The 20,782-nt window shown below is 49.2% G+C and overlaps 2 protein-coding genes across 6 annotated transcripts in view; one reads left to right on the forward strand and one right to left on the reverse strand.

The window, feature by feature from the left end:
• The first annotated feature begins 1,291 nt into the window (after positions 1–1,291).
• Positions 1,292–3,428, forward strand: LOC128948246 (olfactory receptor 14C36-like). Its single transcript, XM_054292866.1, has 2 exons — positions 1,292–2,185; positions 3,420–3,428. The coding sequence occupies exons 1-2, from the start codon at positions 1,292–1,294 to the stop codon at positions 3,426–3,428; spliced, it is 903 nt and encodes a 300-aa protein (XP_054148841.1).
• Positions 3,429–14,175: 10,747 nt separating this feature from the next.
• Positions 14,176–20,782, reverse strand: part of LOC128948283 (uncharacterized) — a 32,510-nt gene continuing 25,903 nt past the window's right edge. For all 5 annotated transcript variants that reach the window (XM_054292931.1, XM_054292930.1, XM_054292932.1 and 2 more), the window contains one exon: positions 14,176–14,979. The gene's annotated coding sequence lies outside the window, so the exon portion shown is untranslated. The remainder of the gene's footprint in view (positions 14,980–20,782) is intronic.

A 20,782-nucleotide genomic window follows, 5' to 3' on the forward strand; every position in this document is an offset into this window, starting at 1 on the left:
TTTGACAAGTGCCAGAAACATCCGAAGTGCTACTTTTACTGATCAATAGGTTCACAGGAGATCCTTTATGAACTTTCAGCCACTCTGAAAGTGGCTATGGACAGCACCAGCATCACCTTTGCTGGACCCATCAGGCTCAGTCTGAGCTGTCCTTTCTCCAAGCTGCAAACAGAACCTGCCCCCAGCCAGTGCTCTGCAAACAGAGAGGATGCTGTAGGGCCAAGAAGAGTGCAGAGAGATTTGGGGTCTGTGAGTGCTGGCACAGAGAGATCAGGCACAGGGAAACATTTGCATAAGAAAAATCTCCAGGAAGCAGAGAGAAGATCAGGAAATGAGGCAAAACAAACCCCAGCAATGCTGTGGCAGGGAGAGTTTAGAGATGCCCACAGGATCCCCTCCAGTGCAGCCACTCCCTCTGAACAAGCCCCCTCCCTCCTGTGCCCCCAGCCAAGCCTCTGCCCTCAGGGCTGGGGCTCCAAGGCGTGCAGCCCCTCCTATGCAGGCAGAGCTGCAGCAGAGCCATGGGGCAGCTCTGAACCCCAGGCCCAGTTCCCTCTGCAGAGCACAAGGCTGGGAGCAGCTGCCCAGCCCTGGAGGCTCTGGCAGGGGGCACAGCTGGCTCAGGGTGATGCAGCCCCCAGTGCCCGGCTCTGGGAAATGCTGTCAGTGCAGCCAGGGAAGGAGCTGCATCTCCCTTCATCCAATGCCATCCTGAGGACACTTGGAAGTCTCCCTGAGATTTCAGTCCAAGTTGGGAGCTTCAATCCAGGGTGCAAAGCTGTCCTAGAACATCTCTGAGTTCTAAGATTGATGGGGAAAGGCATAGGTGTTCTGACACTGAAAATGCTGCTGGGTTGGTGAAATGAGCAATGTGAGTCCTTGGCTACCGATGTGAGGCTGACCTGTGGTGGATCCATTTGCTCTCAGCAGTACCTGGGTTTTTTCAGGAGAAGCATGTGAAGCTGATCATCCCCTCCAAGAGAACGTTTAAGGCCCAGTGAAATTCAGAACAGGTTAGAATGACAGACCATCACCCCTCACTCTCCACTCATCATTTGCCTCACAGAACTTCCTCTCTTCTCCCTGGGGGCAGCAGAAATGCTGAGGATGAACAGCAGCAAAGATACAGGGGACCTTACAAAAACACCCAACAGAACTCTTAAACACAAAAGAGTGTCTGTGTGTTACAGGGGGGTATATGAGAACGGGCTTTAATTTTTATTGCCGGTATCTCCTCTAACTCTTCACTATCGTGTCTCCATGAACAGGTGCACATGTGTAGCCCCAGCAAATGTCCAACAGCAGCTCCATCAGCCACTTCCTCCTGCTGGCATTGGCAGACATGCGGCAGCTTCAGCTCCTGCACTTCTGCCTCTTGCTGGGCATCTCCCTGGCTGCCCTCCAGGGCAACGGCCTCATCATCAGCGCCGTAGCCTGCGGCCACCACCTGCACACGCCCATGTTCTTCTTCCTGCTCAACCTGGCCCTCAGCGACCTGGGCTCCATCTGCACCACTGTCCCCAAAGCCATGCACAATTCCCTCTGGGACACCAGGACCATCTCCTACACAGGATGTGCTACTCAGCTCTTTTTCTTTCTCTTCTTTATTGCAGCAGAGTTTTCCCTCCTGACCATCATGTGCTACGACCGCTGCGTGTCCATCTGCAAACCCCTGCACTATGGGACCCTTCTGGGCAGCAGAGCTTGTGCCCATATGGCAGCAGCTGCCTGGGCCAGTGGCTTTCTCAATGCTTTCATGCACACAGCCAATACATTTTCCCTTCCCCTGTGCCATGGTAATGCCCTGGGCCAGTTCTTCTGTGAAATCCCCCAGATCCTCAAGCTCTCCTGCTCACACTCCAACTTCCTCATAGAGATTGGGCTCATTGTCAGTGCCTGTTTAGGTTTTGGTTGTTTTGTGTTCATTGTTTTCTCCTATGTGCAGATCTTCAGGGCCATGCTGAGGATCCCCTCTGAGCAAGGACGACACAAAGCCTTTTCCACCTGCCTCCCTCACCTGGCTGTGGTCTCTCTGTCTGTCAGTACTGGCATATTTACCTACCTGAAACCTCCTTCCATCTCCTCCCCATCACTGGATCTGGCACTGTCAATTCTGTACTCGGTGCTGCCTCCAGCCCTGAACGCCTTCATCTACAGCCTGAGGAACCAGGAGCTCAAGGCTGCAGTGTGGAGAGTGATGACTGGATGGTTTCAGAAACATTAAACTGCTGGCCACTTTCTGCAAATGACTTTTAATAAAACTCATCCTTGAAACTTCTTGTTGGTTTGGTTGTGGAGTATTTTATCTCTTGATTTTTTCTTTTCATATTATCTACAAAGAAATGTCATTGTTTTTGCAATTTCTCATTTTGTTTTTCTCCACCTTCCCTGTGGCCACAGACTGTGTCAACGAGGGGCTGTGCTCTCAGTGACTTTAAGGAACTGAAGGATGTCTCAGCAGAGTTTTCTGCAGAGATGCCCTTTTATTGACTTTTCTGGAGTTGAAGCAGCAATGTCTGTGTGCAGAGCTGGGGGCAGATCAGTGCTGGCCCAGCAGCTGTGCCCAGCAGCAGCAGCACTTGATGTTGCCAGTGCTGCTGCTGTGGCCCTGCCCCACTGCCCTGGTGGCCCTGGTGTTGCTGTAGGGCCTGAGTGCTCTCAGGGCCGGGCACAGTCCTGGGGGTGGCAGTGCCGGGGCTGCAGCAGGGACAGGCCATGGGCACTGCTGGGGCAGCGCTGACACCTCAGGCCAGGGCCTGGGGGCTCCAGGCTCCTTGCCCAAGCTCTCTCAAGAACATGGCCAGGCCAATGCTCAGCAAAGAAAACCCCCATGGGCAGCCCATGGCTGGCTGCGGGCAGGCTGGGGGCAAACAGCATGGCTGGGGCTCTGCAAGGGCCCTGGGGCAGACGGGAAGGAGCAGCAGAGCAGGGGCTGATCCATCCGCAGTGCGCTGGACAGCCCAGGGCAGCGTCCCAGAGCGTCCTCATGGACCTGCCAACAACATCCCCCCTCTGCAGTCCTGGCCTCTCCCCCAGCTCACACAGGTGCCCCATCCTTGCAGGCACAGACACGGCAGCCCTGGCTCAGCAGCCCCTGTTTGCATTGCACACAGCAGGGGGAGCACCCCCATGCTGTTGCTCTGGGGACATGAACCTGAGGGAGCACAAATGCCATCAGCCCCTGGGGCCAGCAAGGGCTGGGGGACACCAGAGAGACCACTGAGCTTTGTCCTGGCCTCTGCAGTCAGCCAGAAAGTTTGTTCCCATTAACTAGGAGTTTCCTGTCCCACTGCAGACACTGTTGCTCAGAGCCAGGGCTGCCTGGCAGCCACGCCAAAACTGCCCGGAGCATTTCGTTGGCTTCACCTTTGCTTTCTTTACACCTCCTGCTACAAATTTCTTCTAATTTTCCTCCCCAGAGGGCCTAGAACCTGACACAGCCCATGATATGCTACCCAACCAGTGCCCCCAAGTACAGTGGAAGAATCACTGCCCTAGTCCTGCTGGCCACATTATTCCTGATCCATGTCAGGATCCTTTGGCCTTCTTGCCCACCTTGGCACACTGCTGGCTCATGTCCAGCTTGCTGTCCATCAGTCCCTGCAGGTCCCTTTCTGCCTGGCTGCTCTCCAGCCACACTGTCCCCAGCCTGTAGCACTGCAGGGGTTGTTATGGCCAAAGTGCAGGACCCAGCACTTGGACTTGTTAAACCTCACCTTGTTGGATTTGGGCCCTGGATCCAGCCTGTCCAGGGCCCTTTGCGAGCTCTTCTACCCTCCAGCAGATCCACACTCACACCCAGCTTGGTGTCATCTGCAAATTTGCTGATGCTGGACTCAGTCCCCACACGCAGATCATCAGTGCACATATTGAAATCCACACTGGCTGGCTCTGATCCCACAGCCATCCTGTGGGTGCCCTGTGATGGCACTCAAGCTGATCTGTTCCATAACGTTGCCAAGCACCCAGGTCAGGCTGACAGGCCTGGAGTTTCCCAGATCTTCCTTCCAGCCCTTCTTGGGAATGGGCTCACACTGGAACCTCCAGTCCTCTGGGACCTCCCTGCTGAGCCAGGACTGATGGTAAATGATGGAGAGCAGCTTGTGGAGCTCATCCACCAGCTTCCTCATCCCACTAGGATGGATCCCATCTAGTGTGAGAGACACTTGTGAGCATCTGAGTGGCTCAGCTGGTCACCAACTGCTTCCTCCTGAATTACAGGAGGCTGTTCTGCTCCCTGTACCCATCTACCAGCTCAGGAGAACACTTGTCCTGAGGACAACCAGTCCTAATATTGAAAGTTGAGACAAACAAGGTATTAAGTAGCTCAGCATTTTCCTTGTCTTTAGTTTCTATATTCTCCACTGCATCCAATAAAGAGTAGCCGTTCTCTTCCCTCCTTTTGCTATACACTTTTTAAAAAAAACTTTTTTTTTTTTTTTTTTTTACAGAATGGGCCAGGTTAAATTCTGATTGAGCTTTCACCTCTCTAATTTTCTTTCACATAATCTAAGGACATCCTTAAATACTTCCTGAGTTGCCAGTCCTTTTTCCCCTAAGTCTCCACAAAATCTCCATGGGCAGCCAGGCCAGTCATTTTCCTCTCTAGCTCATCTTGATAGTGAAGCCCTGGAAAAAGTTAAAGATAGAATCTAAAATGTTAAGCATTGTGTTTTCCCAGATCAACTGCACCTGCGTAAGCAGTATGATAAATTATATAATTGTTAGATGTGATGATTGTTGAGTAATTAAATATAATTATTATATAACCATAAGTAGAATAATAAGAAACTATGTTGGAAATTCAGAGGGGGGCTAAATCTATGTATACAATAGAACAATATACGTTTAGTAATTAATATGAAAGTTATATAACGATAGAGTATAAAAACATGATCATTTTGGATTTATGGTCGGAGTCAGATTTGGGTTGAATATACCCCTGGCACCCAGAGCTCTTAAATAAAAAGCACTGTATATAATCCCTCCATGATTATGTGTTTTTGAACGCTAACAATCTCTTGCCACACTGGGAAAGGCTGCTCCTTTCCCCTTAAGATTACTTTCTTAAAGCGTGTCCATCCTGCCTGGACCCCTTTGTTTTTAAAAACATCAGTTTTTAAACATCGGTACCTGATGTTTCCTTAAAAACATCAGTACCTGATTTGATACTCCCCAAATCAGCATCCTGAACAGGCCAAAGTCTGCCCTTCCTAATTCCTGGCCAGAGTTTTTTTTGCTGCCCCTCCTTCTTTCACAGAACATTGAAAACTTGGTTATTTCATGGTCACTGTGCCCCAGGCAGCCTCCGAGCCCCACATCTGCCACCAGCCCTTCTCTGTTTGTGAACAGCAGGAGACAGAGCTTTCCTTGGCAGTGGGAGCGCTACCAAAAATTTGGTGAAATAGAAAACTCCTTAACCCCAATGTAGCATTAAGAAGCAGCATTCTTTATTCAGCTGGATGCATGAGGGAGAGCTCCTCCCAAAGCCATGCATGCTGAGTACAGGAAAGTTTCTGTTTATTTTCTGTATTTTGCTCACATATTCATTGATTGTCCTGGACTAAAAATACAGGTGATAGTCATTTCCCCAAAATCATTAACACATTTCTTCTCCCTATTACCCATGTGTTGTTCTGTCCTGGGGGTCTCTCTGGTGGTCCCTGGTGGTCACGGACCCCAGTGTTCCCATGGGCCTGGCTGAGCTGGCAGGACACTGAGGCTGGTGAACTTCCAGTTCCCCTTCTCACAAATTGGGCATTGTGTGGTTTCCATAGGTCTGGGGTTTTGGAGAACAAACTCCAGGTGTGAGCTCAGCTGGTGGAGACAATTCATCATCTGGTAGCATGAGGTCACAGAGTGGGCTATGACATCACAGAGTGGGTTAGGTGAGGTCATTTAAAAGGGATGACATCACAGACAGCCTATGTGACCATCAGAGCCAGCTGTGACATCACAGGGCAGATCTCTGACATCACAGAGCAGACTATAACATCACAGAGCAGACTATGACATCAGAGACCAGCTGTGTGACATTAGAGAATGGGCTGTGACCTCACAGAGCAGGCTGTGACATCCCAGAGGGGCTGTGTGATGTCCCAGCAGGGTTGTGCGAGATCACTGGGTTGGTCACTCTGCCCCAGCTCCTCCTCATAATTTCTCCCAACAAGTCCAATGCTGTTCATGCCCAGCAGGGTCCCTGTCCCCCGGGATCCCCCCAGCCCACCTGGAGCCACAGCCTCCACCAAAGGATGTTCCATAGGATCCACCCCAGAGCCAACATGGGGACAAGGGGCCAGGGCTGTCTGACCAGGACATCAAGGACAGGGATTATCCAGGTCACTGTGCCCTGGGTTGGGTTGCCCAGGGCAGGAAAGATGTCTGGCAGCTGGAGCAGGGTCTGGGAGGGCCTCCAAGGTGGGGCTGGAGCCCTTGGGCTGTGAGGAGAGGCTGAGGGAGCTGCGCTTGTCCAGCCCAGAGCAGGGAAGGCTGAGGGGCTCCTCATCCCAGCCTGGCAGTGCCAGCCAGGAGGGGATGGAGAACACAGAGCCAGGCTCTTCACCGGGGGGCCTGGTGGGAGACAAGAGCCAATGGGTGGAAGGGGAAAGAGGGGAGATCAGCCGGGACAGGAGGAGCTGAAATAAGTCAGGCTGGTTTCAGCATTTCCTCACCATCAAAAGCAGCCTGGCCTCCTTCTCCATCCACTACTGACAGCATTGCAAATCAGGAATTGTTTGAGCTGTTTTGCCCCCAGTCCAGGACAAGCATCCTGATACAAGAATTTAATTGTATTTATATCTATCACAGAACCATGTTTGTCTGAAATTAAATTTAGTATGGAAATCACTTATGGATGTTGGACTCATCAGATGCTGCTGGGACGTTGTATACAGCTCAGAGAAGAGTGTGATTGTTATTAAATTGTGTCCTGTTCAACTATGGTCTGTTGGCAGTGAAGAGAAACTTTCTGTGCCTCTGAGTCTCACCATTTCCTGAAACTCAAAGGACACAAACCTGATGAGCTGTGGTTCCTACTCCAGTGGTGGCACTTGGACCTCCCTCCATCCCCAGAGCAGAGCTCCCTTGTCCCACAAAGTCCCTGGCAAAGGAGGGATGAAGGAAACAGGACAGGCTGTGGAGATCAGGTGCGGGGTAGAGACAGGGAGAAAAATGACTTTTGCATTTGATGGAGCTGTGCCTTCCCTTGGCTTTGTTGGCTGACATCAAATGAACATCCCTCTGTGTCTCAGGCAGCTCCTTCTCCAAGGAAAGCAGGTGGGAGTTGGAGCCAAGGAGCTGAAAGCTGCAGGTGCAGCCTGGGCTGGAGGGAGCTCAGATTTGCACAAGGCTGCTCTGAGTGCCAGGGCTTGGATGGGGAAATGGTGGAGTGAGGGTAGGGACAGAGTCTGATTGATTGTCAGCCATGAAGGGTCTTGATTTTCATATCCATTTAAACTGCATGAGGAGGTACTTAGATGCAATGTTAATTGGACACTGCACCTATCAATACCTAAAAATTTTTTTCTCACTGTCTTTTTAAACATAATACATTCTGTTGGAATAGGCTTCTGAAATCTGCCTAATTAACTACAAAATATTTGGAAACTGAAATCAAATTATTCCCAGAGGCTTGTTAAGGTGTTCTGAATATTAATGAGCCCTGGGACACTGAATTCCTGCACTGAAGAGCTGAAGGCTGAACAAGCCTCTGGAGCAGGAAAATTCAGCAGCAGCCTCCAAGGTGCTGAGGATGTCAGCAGCCCCCACTGAGGCCATCTCTGCCCAGAGACCGTGGGGGAATGGGCAGACAAGGAGAGCGTCCTTGGGGCTGGGGCAGCACAACTCAGAGGCACCAGCAGCTCCAGCTGGGAAATGGAGTGTGGAATGTGGCTGGGAAAGGCCTGCCTGGGCTGTGCCAAGCAGGACACACAAGCCCTGACTCCCATCCCCCAAACAATTCTCTCAAGGACACATTTAAAAGGAAATTACAATTTTTTGTCCTTAGAGTTAGATGCACTAAGAAATATCAATAAATGATTCTCAGGAGCTCAAAACAACAAAACAGCCTTTACTGGGAACTTTAGAAAATCAAAGAAATTTTTGCAAAAGATTTGATAGGCCATTCAATCAACAAAAAAACACTTCTCAAAGCATTAATTTGGCCCATTCAACTTCACAAACTCAAAGCCTGTTCAATTTTGAGTTAATCAAAATTTGGAAGAGGAAAAAATAGAATAAATATTTTTCTTTCTCCCTCTCAGAAAGAGAGGAAGAAAAATAGGATTCAGAGAAGCATTAGCAGCTACCAGCTCCTGGATTCCAGCACTGTTCACATGGAAATTCCAAGAGGAGGTAGGGTCAAGATGTGTGCTTGCCTTGTGGTCAGCCTTCAATACCACTTGGTCTACTGGGCCCTTTCCCCAGGTGGGACTTGGGCTAATTTGGTCACTCAGAAGCTGGGCTGGGGGCGGCAGAGGTGGCTGTGGAGCATTGCCTGTGCTGTGCCAGGGACTGGCAGACACTGCTGGGCTGGGATAGAGGCTCTGGGGGGACTGGGGTTCCAGGGCAGGGCAGGGCTGGGGTTCCAGGGCAGGGCAAGGCTGGACCTGCCTCTTCCTCCCACACACACTAAATGTTTCCACCAACAATCTCCTCCAGTCTGTCACAATAAGGAATGTTGGAGGTGAAATCCCAATTCTGGCCATGGGTACCTGGCCAAGAAGAACAGTTCTTTTCCATAGGAAGGAAAGCACGGAGCCCCAGTGTTTCTGCCACAGATGAGAAGTCACCCTCAACATGCAAGGTCAGCTGGACCAGTCAGGTGGGCCCTGGGAGGCCAAGCCAGCCAGACCTGTTCCATGTTCTTTTGGTTTTATGGTGCCTCATAGTGTCACAATGGCATCTTGGATCCATGGGGCCCTGCAGTGCCATAATGGGTCCTTGATTCCATGGGGTCAGCAGTGTCACAATAGACCCTTCTTTCGATTGAGTTCCACAGTGTAACAATGGCCCCAAGGTTCCAGATGGCCCCACAGTTTCACAATGGTTCCAACGATTCCATGAGGCCTTGCAGTGTCACAATGGTCTTCGTGGTTCCCCACGCCCCACAATGTCATGTGACTCCTCTATTCCATGAGCCCTGCAATGTCACAATGGACCTTTGGACACTGGGGATTTGCAGTATCACAAAGGTCTTCTTTGGTTCCCCAGTGTCACAATGGACCACTGATGACATGAGGCCCTGCAATATCACAATGGACCTTTGGCTCCATGGGGCCTCAGGGTGTCACAATGGTCCCTTGGTTCCATGACACCCCAAATTGTCACAATGGTCTCCACTGCTCCATGAGGCCCGGCGGGGTCACAATGGACCCTTCGTTTGATGGGGCCTCTCAGTGTCACAATGATCCCTACACTCCATGGAGTCACACAGCTGGCATTCCACACATGGAATAGAGGTGTGTGGTTCCATGGAATGTAGGGATCATTGTGACACTGGCAGGGCGACCCTGGGGCACAGGGGACCCGACTGTGCACGAGCAGTGTTGGATTTCTCTGGGGTAAACTCTAAGGAGGAATTGGGGAGGATTGACCTCCTCAGTGACCTGACACAGCTCCTTGGATGTCACACAGCCTTCTCTTTGATGTCACACTGCCCCTGTGATGTCATACACGGCCTGTGATATCACACAGCTCCTGTGACGTCACACAGCTAACTCTATTATATTACCCTGTAATGTCATACAGCAGTGCTGTGATGTCATAAAAGACTGTGATGTCACAAAGTGACCCTGTGATGTCACAGTCTGTTCTGTGATGTCACAGCCTTCTCAATGATGTTACACAACCAGCTGCTGATGTCACAACCCTCTCTCTGATGCCACAGAGCCACACTCTATGATGGCAGAGACTGCTCTATGGCCTCACATCCTACTATGTGATGTCACAGCCAGCTCTGTGATGTCACAACTCCCTCAGTGATGTCACAAATCCCTCAAGAACTCAGTTACATTGAAACATTGAAGTCTCTTGTACTTTGAAGAGATTCCTGTCAGGGACATAATTGAGAAAGTGTCCGCAGGTTCCAGTTAGAGCAGAACACTGGAGGCAGTAATGACAGTCGGGGACAAGCAAGGCAAAGCTGTCTCTGGTGCTGAGCACACCTGGATGTGTGTCAGGAATGCAAAGGGCCAAGGCCTGAGCCCCAGCCCCTGGCCAGGCAGATCCTGTCCCTCCCTCCTTGCTCAGGGCTCTTCCCGGGCTGGGCACTGGCATGTGGGGATGTGCAATGGCAAGGGCAGGAGCATGGGGTGGCCCCTGCCAGGCTGCTGAGCAGGGACAAGGAGGCAATGAGGCCCCAGGCCTGCAAGGGTCACTTGTCCCCTCGTGGCCTCAGGCCCAGGCCCAGCAGCCATGGCCAAAGTGCTGCCCAAGTTGGCTCTGGCAGGGCTGTCTTGCAGCTGCTGCCCATGCCTGTGCCCTGTGCATCCCAGGCTGTCCCACGGTGTCCCTGCCCTGCGCCTCTGTCCCTGCAGGCTGTTGGCATCCCCCGGCTGCCCCACCTGGCTGGCCCCTTCCTTTGCTGACAGCTCTGCCTCCTGCCTGCCTCTCCCTGCCCACACAAAGCCTTGGGCTTGATATCTAAAGGGTTAATTGAAATTTTACTGTGCCTGTGAACTTTTAGCAGAGAAACCAGGCATGCAGGGGCTGCTTTCCCAGCAGGAATGGTTGGAAGAGAAGATGAAGACATCTGGTTTGAGAATGCAGGGATAGAAAAAGCAAGAACTGAATCTGGGAACTTGAGGTGGTGTCGTGGTTTGACCGGAAATGGGACATCTGGGATATGTTGTTTTGCTGTGGTTACCAATGGGTGGTCGCATTTTAAGATGGGCACCTAGTTTGACCACTGGGGCATTTGGATCCGCCTCTTGAGACTACGAACCCAAGGGGTTAAAAGCAGGGCTCTTGTCCTTCAGAGCCCTCTTGGGATTTCCAGCGTGAAGAAGTCTCTCCCCCGGCCCAGTTGCTGGCTGGGCTGGGGGAGGGGAAAGCCACGTGGCCCATCTACGGTAGGCCCGGGTTCGGAGGAAGGGTGGCGGACCCTTGAGCGACCTGTTTATCCCCCCCCCCCCCCCCATTTGGGATGGAGAGAATGCAGCCCGTGCTCGAACTGTATATCTTGAAACTTGATATCATGTGCCGGCAGGCAGCACGGCTGGGAGGAGAAAGGGGGGGGCAGCGGGCAGTCCGGCCGCCTGGGAGAGCTTTTAACCCTTGTGGAGAATGAAGGCTTCGCAGAACATTGCCTTTCCTGGGAAAGGGATAGGAGTGGAAGATGAAGGAAGAAACCAGGCCAGTAAGGGGGGTCTGGCAAAGGGAGAAGAGAGATGTTGAAGGAATGGAGGAAGATGGAGTGGCAGTTTTTGCTGGACTCTTTTTTGTTGTATATCCATGGACTCTTTCCTGGTGATGCAGAGGCTGTATTGCAGGGGGAAGCGGAGGCTCGGCGTCAAGAGAGTTTGGTTTTGAGACCTCTCGGCCCCAGGGGGTATAGAAGACATGGGGGGGACAAAGGTCCCAGCGATGTGACTGTGCTCTGCTTGGAACGAGACGAGGCATTCTTAAAAGGCCGTGAAGGCAGGCCCCTGCCCCATCCCATGCCTGGTGGTGAGAGCACCTTGGCATGGAAAGGAGATGTCACGTGATAGCAAGATACCGGGCAGATTGCTGATTGTGACAAGAAGTCCGTGGCACAAGGAAGGACTCCGTCTATCCCTTATGAGCTGAAGATTTGATTTTTTTTTCTAAAGGGTGGTGCCAGACCGAGTGTGGATAATTTTTTGGAAATGTAAATGTGTTTGGGAATTTGGTGGGAGGAGGATAAGGAAGTGTTTCTGTGTAGTTTTCATTCTCTTTGTGTGTGTAGTCTAGTAATTGTGTGTGTAGTTTAGTCAATAAACTTCTCTTTATGTTTAAGTTGGAGCCTGCTTTGCTTGTTTCCTGGCCACATCTCACAGCAGATATCAGGTAAAAGGTATATTTATGGGGGCTCTGGCTTTGTCAGGCCTAAACCATAACAGGTGGGTTTTATGGAAATGGTTAAATTTTAATATACATATAGTGACTGTATATAAGCGATAGACTGGTAGAATGACATGTCCACATAAGGAATTATCACCCACTGCACCTCAGGCCTGAATTAATGCTGCTCTCTAAAACACCAAATTAGTATTAAGGAGTCTTATTCTGATATTTTGGACATTTGGTGACAACAGAGTGATGCCGAATTTTGCCCCAAAAGGCGAGAGTAACTGCCTAAGAGACTCAATTTAAGTCAGCATAGACAGGAGGTATTTTATTACGACGCGTCGGAGAAATCACAAAAGGGATTTCTGAGTATCTCGTAACCGAAGTAAGCCTTTTATACAGTTTTGATTATGAAGTTACATCATATCACATGCATAATCATGTTTTTGCATACATATTCATAAGAGGCGTGGTGTAGGCGGAGCGTGGGCGGAAACATCTCTTTTGAGGATCATTTCGGTGGTCGTTCCGGTTGCCTTCATCATGGGCAGGGGTCACCTGATGAGTCTTCCTCCTTAAACTTTTGAACTCCTATCCAAATATGGCCAATTCCCGGTGTACTTGGCTTGGTCCCATGGCTTGGCAAGGTTATTAGGGTTAGTTGGCTCTGAACACGCTTAGCCCATCAGTTCTCCTATCCCTATCTCTCTTTCCTGTCATGGTGTTCCATGCCTTAGCCGATTTATTGTCCTAAGTGCTAAGCTTTCTTCAAATGTTTCACATTCTGTGTTTTAACTCATTATTTCTTGAAGGCTACCCGTTTAGGGGCTTCAAGAGGCTCACGAACCCAAGGAGCCAGCTGTGACACTGGGTCCATTGTGATGCTATGGAACCCCATGGAACCAAAAGTCCATTGTATCAGAGCAAGGCCTCATGGGACCAAGGAGACCATTTCTGACAGTGTGGAAGCTCACAGAGCCATGGGGTCATTGTGACAGTGTGGGGCTGCATGGAACCAATGGTCCATTGTGACACTGCAGAACCTTCTGGAATGAAGGGGGGTCATGTTATGCTATGGAATCTCATGGAACAAAGGATCCATGGTGACACTGCAGTGCTCAGACCATTGTTGACAGTGTGAAAGCTCCTGGAACCAAAAGTCCATTGTGACACAGCAAGGCCTCCTGGAACCAAGGGTCCCTTGTGGCTCTGTGGGGCTTCCCATAACCAAGGAGAACATTTGGACACTGTGGGGCCTCATGGAACCACCTGCCACTGTGACACAGCAGGGCCACATGGAGCCAAGGGGCCCACTGAGATACTGAGGAACCTCATGGAATCAAAGGTCCATTGTTCCACTGTGGGGCCCTGTGGAACCAATGGGACCATGGTGACACCATGGTGCTCCATGGAACCAAGGGGCCATTCTGATTCTGCTTTGCCTCATGTAGCCACGGGGCCACCATGACACTGCAGGGCCTCGTGAAACTACAGCAGCCTTGTGACACTGGGAGTCCATTGGGAGATTGCAGGGCCTCATGGAACCATGGAGACCATTATGACCCTTCAGAACCCATTGGAACCAAGGGGTCATTTGCAGATTGCAGGGCCTCATGGAAGCAAGGGGGGACAGCTGTGATGGGACGGGGCCCAATGGAAGCAAAGGGCCAGTGTTGCAGAGCTGTGCCTCATGCAGGCAAGGAGCCACTGGGATCCTGAGGAGCCTGAAAGAACCACAGGGCCAGGGTGACACTCTGTAACCTCATGGAAGCAAGGGGGCCATTTTGTCATTGTGCAGCTCCATGGAATCAAGGAGGCCACTGTGCCACAGCAAGGTCTCATGGGAAGCAAGGGACCATTGTGACACTATGGAGCCCCTTGGAAATAAGGGGCCAACATGACATCAGCATTGTGACACTGAGGGGCCCCATGGATCCAAGGGAACAGGTATCGGGTCTGGTTGGCTTGGCCTGACCAGCTCAACTGATCTTGGGATGTTGAGAGTCTGTTCTGATGTGCCCCTGAAACCCTGGGGCTCTGTGCTTTTCCTTCCTGTGGAAAAGAACCATCCCTCCTTCCCAGGCACACCTTGTGGGACAACAGGACTCCTGCACAACTAACCAATATTATTAAGCAGAAGCCATTTATTGTTTATATTATGCACTTATTTATACATTCTAACCCTACTGCACACGCTGATCACGCTCTTCTTCATTGGTGCCTCTGTGTTGTCCTTGTGTTCTGCACTCACTTCGCAGGGTATGTGATTCGTTACAGTGCAGGTGGTTCTCAGCCCTCTGTTATCTAGTTCTTGCGGTCTCGGTATTCTGTTTCTCAGTCTTTTCTTTCTTCATTTAGCACAGTTTATGTCTTAGTAACCTTGATGAATTCCAGAGGGCTCTGATAAGAATAACTACAAGTGGTATGGCTGGTGCACAATGTGGCCTAAGTTGTTCAGATACATTGCTACAATTCCCCCTGTTTCTTCTTGCACCAGCCAAACCCTTTTCACTGTATTTTCTACCAAGCGGGTCACCAATTTCATTAGGCATGGAATAATACAAAGCAATGTAATAATGACTACTAATAATTACAAAGCTCCCTTTATATTGTCTTTCAACCACCCAGGTATTCCCCATCCCTCAAACCATTCATCCAGTCCCAAATCATTCACTGTCAATTTCTTCACATTGTCTTGTAGTTGGGTTTCCTGTGAATGGTTGCAGACTGGTCAGAGGGATTCATACAACACATTCCTTAAAAATCCTCACACCTGTGCACATGTACTAACAGTAAAAAAATCTATAGCAACGCTGTTTTGCAGTATGCCATGTCTAATACTATCTGCATGAGTGAGCATTTGATTTAAAATAGCTGAAGTTGTGTTCAGTTGTTTGATTGTCCAGCATCCCAAGACGTAATGCGTAGCCAAAGCTGGAGCAGCGGCAACACCTGGAGTAAGGAATGATGCTGTTATTTGTGCTGGAGCACCCCAAAACTCTACATGATTGTCACAATCAGGTCCTAAGCTTGTGATTGCTCTTTTAGACTTCTTGCTATGTCCTGCTTTCCAAACAGTCTGATTCAGCATTTTGCACATGCTAGAGGCAAACATGGTTGGCTTTCCTAAATAACAAGGACCACCAAACAGATTGCTCGGAATTGCAGGCCATGCCCTATCCCCACAGATTAAAAAGACACATAGTGGAAGCTTTTGTACAGTCACATTTGCACCAGCACTTCCAGGATAAGTCCAGTTGTGGCAATATTTGGTCACATTCTTATACCATGGAGGATTGGGATTAAGGATGACACTTTTATTTTTGGGACATGGGACTAGGACATTGCTCATATCAGTTGATTTCAGGTTTAAAAAGTAGTTAAAAAACAAGCAATAATTCCCAGGTACCAATCCTAGCAAGTCTAGTTCTTGGGGCAGTAGTCTGCTTTCATTCAGTGATTGTGTTATCATACCTGCTTGGAAGCCCTCACTGTTTGGCCTAATTCCCAACCTTTTGCATATGTCCAATTTTGTACAACCTCTGATTGTGTTACACCAGTGATTCTCCACACTTGATCTATTTCCTCCCTCGTATCCCTTTCCTCTAGCTCCTACCCATCTTGTAAACCCAGTAAAATTACTTTTTAGAATACCAAATAAACTTGTACAGAAGGGATCTCATGGCATGGCTAAGGACAAACGAAAGGAGTCCACCCCAGTAGCATTGGCCCAAGGAAGCCACATATTCTGTCGATGCCATCCAGGCAGGTTAATTTCTTCTGCACTATGGATGTTGCCACGTATCACAAGTAACAGAGGGAGACTCCCAAAAACCTGCAAATCTAATTTAAGACTATTCTTCATCTTTATCATTGGCAAAAACCACTTCCTCTATGAGATGGATAAAATTCAAACTGACTGTGCCTCTTGTTCTTTGCACTCTTCTCCTATTCTGTCTCCTTTGGTTCTTCTCTCCCCACCTTTGCTTTGTTTGTTCTCACTGCTCAGATCTAAGTCCCCAAGTCCCAGAGATAAGTATTCCTTTTTCACATTCAATAGCCTTGATCTTATTCTCTCTCTTTTTGCTCGAGCTTCCAGAGTTCGTTATGATACCACTGAATAGCCTGCCCCAACTGCTCCTGAGACTCAAACAAATTCAGCACTTCTTGACAGATTTCAGGTGATTTAACCTTTGTTCCTGTCTCTTGGGATAAAACCAGCCAGGTATTGAATACTTGGGTGTGCCGATGTCTGCACTCTATACACCTTGGGAAGCTCCGTCCTCTAAACTCATACCACCCATCTGATCCACACCCCACAATTCCAATCTCATCCAAGGATAGCAAAAGCGTTCACAGTTGTTTTCAGGTAATGCTGGTTGTTTCATTGGTGATATCAGGGGTCAGAGTGTCCTTCTCAAGCCAGGGATGAACTCATTTCACTGGTATCCATCAGGGTCCTTTGTAATGATACAAGCATAATCTCTTCCTGCTGCAAACCTGAGTGATGTGTTAATGCTGGTGGGTCACTACCAGTACCTACTAGCCATAGAGGATTCATTACATAAACTGCTTTCAGCACTCTGTCCTGTGGGCTCAGCCCATCCTCCCCAAGTTTTTGTTTATCAAGCAGTCCTTTCAGTACCTGATGTGTTCTTTCAACAGTACCTTGTCCTGTGGAGTTACCTGGAATACCTGTGCTCTGCTTCCCTCCCCAACGAGCCAAGAAATCTTGGGTCTGTTGGGCTGTATATCCTGACCCATTGTCTGTCCTGAGGTGAGCCCATGATGGCAAAGCAGCCTTGCAACTGTCGAATGACAAAATGAGATCCTTTGCTTGTCATAGGAGTGGCTCAAACCATGGCAGAAAAGGTATCTATAATTACATTAATGCATTTAAAGCGACCAAAAGAGGTGCAGATGGTCACATCAGATTGCTGTAACTGCAGGGGCCCCAGGCTGTGAGGGATGACCCAGGACCCATTCCAAAAATCATACCCTGGCATTGCAGACAGGTTGTGACAATTCCTTGAGCATCCTGCAGTGATATTCAAAATTGTTTGGGTAAAACTTTTTGCACTTTGGTGAAAAAACTCGTGAGCCCTTTGGGCCTGGCCCAACTTATCAATAATAGGAGAAATAGAGGCCCAAAGTGGTGCCACCAGTTGGTCAGCCCTCTCATTTCCTAAGGGCAGGCCTCCTGTCAATTCAGAGTGACTCCAGATATGGAATGACAGATTTAGCTGGGAGTGTGTATTCTATCTGTTAGAGGTGGGGCAGTTATCTTCTGTTAATTGGGCAGTTTTCTTTATCTCTTCCACAAACTGATACTCCCTCTGGGAAATATCTTCTGTTAATGGGCCATTAAGTGTCACTGCATGGCTGATAAAATTACAGCACCCAATTGTGAGATGCTCCACCCAGGGGGAGGAGCCAATCATTCCTACCTGGATATAATTAGAGATTTTAGGACACCAGAGCAGCCTTTTCCCACTGAATTTGCAGAGCAGCAGCTTTCTTCTCCACTGGATTCCCAGAGGAATACCAGGCCTATCTACACCACCACTGGACTCTCAGAAGAAAACCCCACCCTTCTACAGGATCACTGCTCCAACAGAATCACACCTGTCACTGCAGGAGGGCTGCAGCCACCATTTAATGGGACTGCTGCCAATACCCTGACCCACAGGGTGTCAGGTCGTATTCTGACTCTCTCAGTGGTCTGTTTTCTGGGTTTTTTTTGTACTACTATGTTTGTATTTTTTAAAAAACTTTCCTAGTAAAGAACTGTTATTCCTATTCCCATAGCTTTGCCTGAGAGCCTTTTAATTTAAAAATTGTAATAATTCAGAGGCAGGGGGGTTACACTTTCCATTTCAAAGAAGGCCCCTGCCTTCATTAAGCAGAGAGCTGTCTTTCCAAACCAAGACAGATTTTTGCACCCAGTGTTCGGCCCAGGGGCATTGATAGAAAAAGGGTTTAAAAGGAATAATAGTTCTTGAGTAATCTAATTTTTGTGTGCTGATATTGAAACCTCATTAAGTGTCACCATGTGGTGTAACCATGGTTTGGGTGGCACGAGGTTGTGGCTATATTTCTAACCATTTGTAGGCCCGTATCTAAACATGGGTCCTATAACTAAGGCCAATGTGACTGTTACCCAGTTTGCTTTATGGCTTAATAATGTAAGGAATTCATGGATTTTTAACTTCCTCTGGAAGGCAGGCATATGGACTCAGAGCTATCACACACTAACTGAGTGGTTTTGGGCTTACTTTAATAATGGTACTTACTGTGAGGAATTGACACTGGTGGAAATTTTCTCCCAACCCTTCCCCCAGCTCTTTGGGCCTGCCCCACCAGTTCTCAAAGGGTTCAGATCCACTCTAAATGCTAATGATATCCTACAGTGGTTGGTGTTGCTGATAGGCCTGTTCTATTTAGCATTGAGAGATAAGGGAAGATTGACCTGGATAACCACACTGACACCTACCCCAATGACAAGGGATGCTGGTGCCCCAGAGCCTGACCCTGCCCCACAGCCCACCTCAGAAATAAACCACCCAGACTGGGTGGGGGTTCTGGTGAAGGAGATGGGCCAGATGCTGAAGGAGTGCATCTCCCCAGATGGTGAGAAACCCTCCCCCTGCCTCAAAGAGGGAGAGTCTGATGGTGCAGCAGTGGAACCCACAGATGTTACAACCGTCCAGGTTCTAGCTGAACTGCAAGGGCAGTCACAGCTAGCAGCAGTGACCCCTGTGGAAACAAGGAGGTCCAAGATGAAATCAGAGCACCCAGACAAGGATAAGAAAGGAGGGCCCTCACAACCCACAGGGGAGCCAATGGTTGGGATCATCACCACGTCCCTGATGTACGAAAGTCTCTGTAATCTGCACAAAGACATTGTACGACGGGGACGTGAGGCTTGTACAACCTGGTTACTCCGGGTCTGGGACCTCATGGGTACAGGCATGCAGCTGAATGGTGGTGAGGCAAGGAATTTGGGACCCTTGACCCAGGACTCAGGTATGAATCAGATTTTTGTAAAGGGAACCTGGGTCCCTTTCTCTCTGGGAGCAGCTGTTAATGAGTGTCAGAGAGAGGTTTGTCCCCAGGGAGAGAATGCAGGAGCACCACTATAGAATGTGCTAGAAGACCCTCGAGGAAGGAATCAAACAGCTGGGACAAGTGGCAGTATTGGACTTTTTGGGAGGGATGGACAGCATGATAATGACCCCGACAAGGTCAGGTGCACAGGGCAAATGCTGTGGAGTCTGGCAAATCTGGGGCCAGATCAAGACACCACCTTTATTGCAATAATTAATGCCCATAATAACCAAAAGACAGTGGGTTCTGACACCAACAAGCTTAGAAACTCTGAGAGTGTGATCAATGACTCCAAGCAGGATCATGTCTCTGCCGTTATTAAGGACCGCAGAGAGAAGATGAGGGAGATGAGGGAGGAGGTGAGGAGGAACAGTTCCCATATGGCACCAGTGCAAATCACAGGCCCCAGTCACAGCCAAACATCCCCTAGCCAGAGAGAGAGTACACCCCACGGGCTGACCTGTGGTTCTTCCTTCGTGACCATGGGGAAGACATGGGAATGTGGGATGGGAAACCCACTTCTGTCCTGGCAGCACAGGTGCATCAACTCAAGGAGGGAAACACCAACCAAGAGAGTTCCACTAAAGTGAAGGTAGCCTCAGCCTCCTGTGACCAAGCTACCACATATAATCTGTCAGATCCCCTTGAAGGAACCTCTAGTATGTATGCCCAGGAAAGAAATGATAACCAGGGCTAAGGGGGGCACTGACTCTAGCCAGGAAGAGGCACAGCAAAAATGGATCTTCTGGATTGTGTGGACCCGATGGCCTGGCACATCAGAGCCACAAAAATATGACGCCTTATTTGATACTTGTGGCATTCACATTTTCTGAAAAATTCCTTTGCCCAGGATTTTTCTCCTGGGAAACAGAGAAGCCTCAGAGAAAAAGGAAAACAATAATTATCTCATTTTCTTCTCCTGTGTTTTGTTCCTTTGGAATGTGTTTGGAGATTTTTTACCAACAGGTGATTGTTTCATTGGTTTCTGGTGTGTTTTCACTCATTGGCCAATTAGGGCCAAGGTGTGTCAGGACTCTGAAAAGAGTCACGAGTTTTCATAATTAGCTTTTTAGCATTGTGTAAGTATCCTTCCTGTATTCTTTAGTATAGTTTAGTTTAGTACTCTTTAATATTATATAGCATCTTAAAATAATAAATTAGCCTTCTGAGAACATGAGGTCAGATTCATCATTCCCTCCTTCATTGGGGAACCCCACTAATACAATAGATACTGGTGTGCAGTGTACCCTGATGCCACCAGGACATGTGGGGGAAGGACCTGTTTCCATTGCCGGGGTGACAGGGGGATCACAGCAATTGACCCTGTTGGGAGCCCAGGTGAGCCTGACTGGGAAGGAGTGGCAGAAACACCCTATTGTGACGGGCCCAGAGGCCCCGTGTATTCTGGGCACAGACTTCCTCCAGAACAGCTATTACAAAGACCCAAAGGGACTCAGATGGGCTTTTGGCATAGCTGCTGTAGAGGCAGAGAACATCAAGCAGATCAACACTTTACCTGGACTATCCAAAAGACCATCTGCAGTAGGTCTCCTGAAGGTGGAAGAGCAACAAGTGCCAATTGCCACCCCAAAGGTGCACTGCCGGCAGTATCAGATGAATCGAGATGCCGTGATCCCCATCCACAAAA

Source organism: Melozone crissalis, unplaced genomic scaffold (genome assembly GCF_028551555.1).
Source record: "Melozone crissalis strain CALT ecotype California unplaced genomic scaffold, PUWL_Pcris_2 ptg000120l_1, whole genome shotgun sequence".
Classification (NCBI taxonomy): domain Eukaryota; kingdom Metazoa; phylum Chordata; class Aves; order Passeriformes; family Passerellidae; genus Melozone; species Melozone crissalis.

Bases quoted from the DNA above. Each gene is read 5' to 3' on its own strand.
- LOC128948246 (XM_054292866.1), top strand. From the start codon at position 1,292: ATGTCCAACAGCAGCTCCATCAGCCACTTCCTCCTGCTGGCATTGGCA.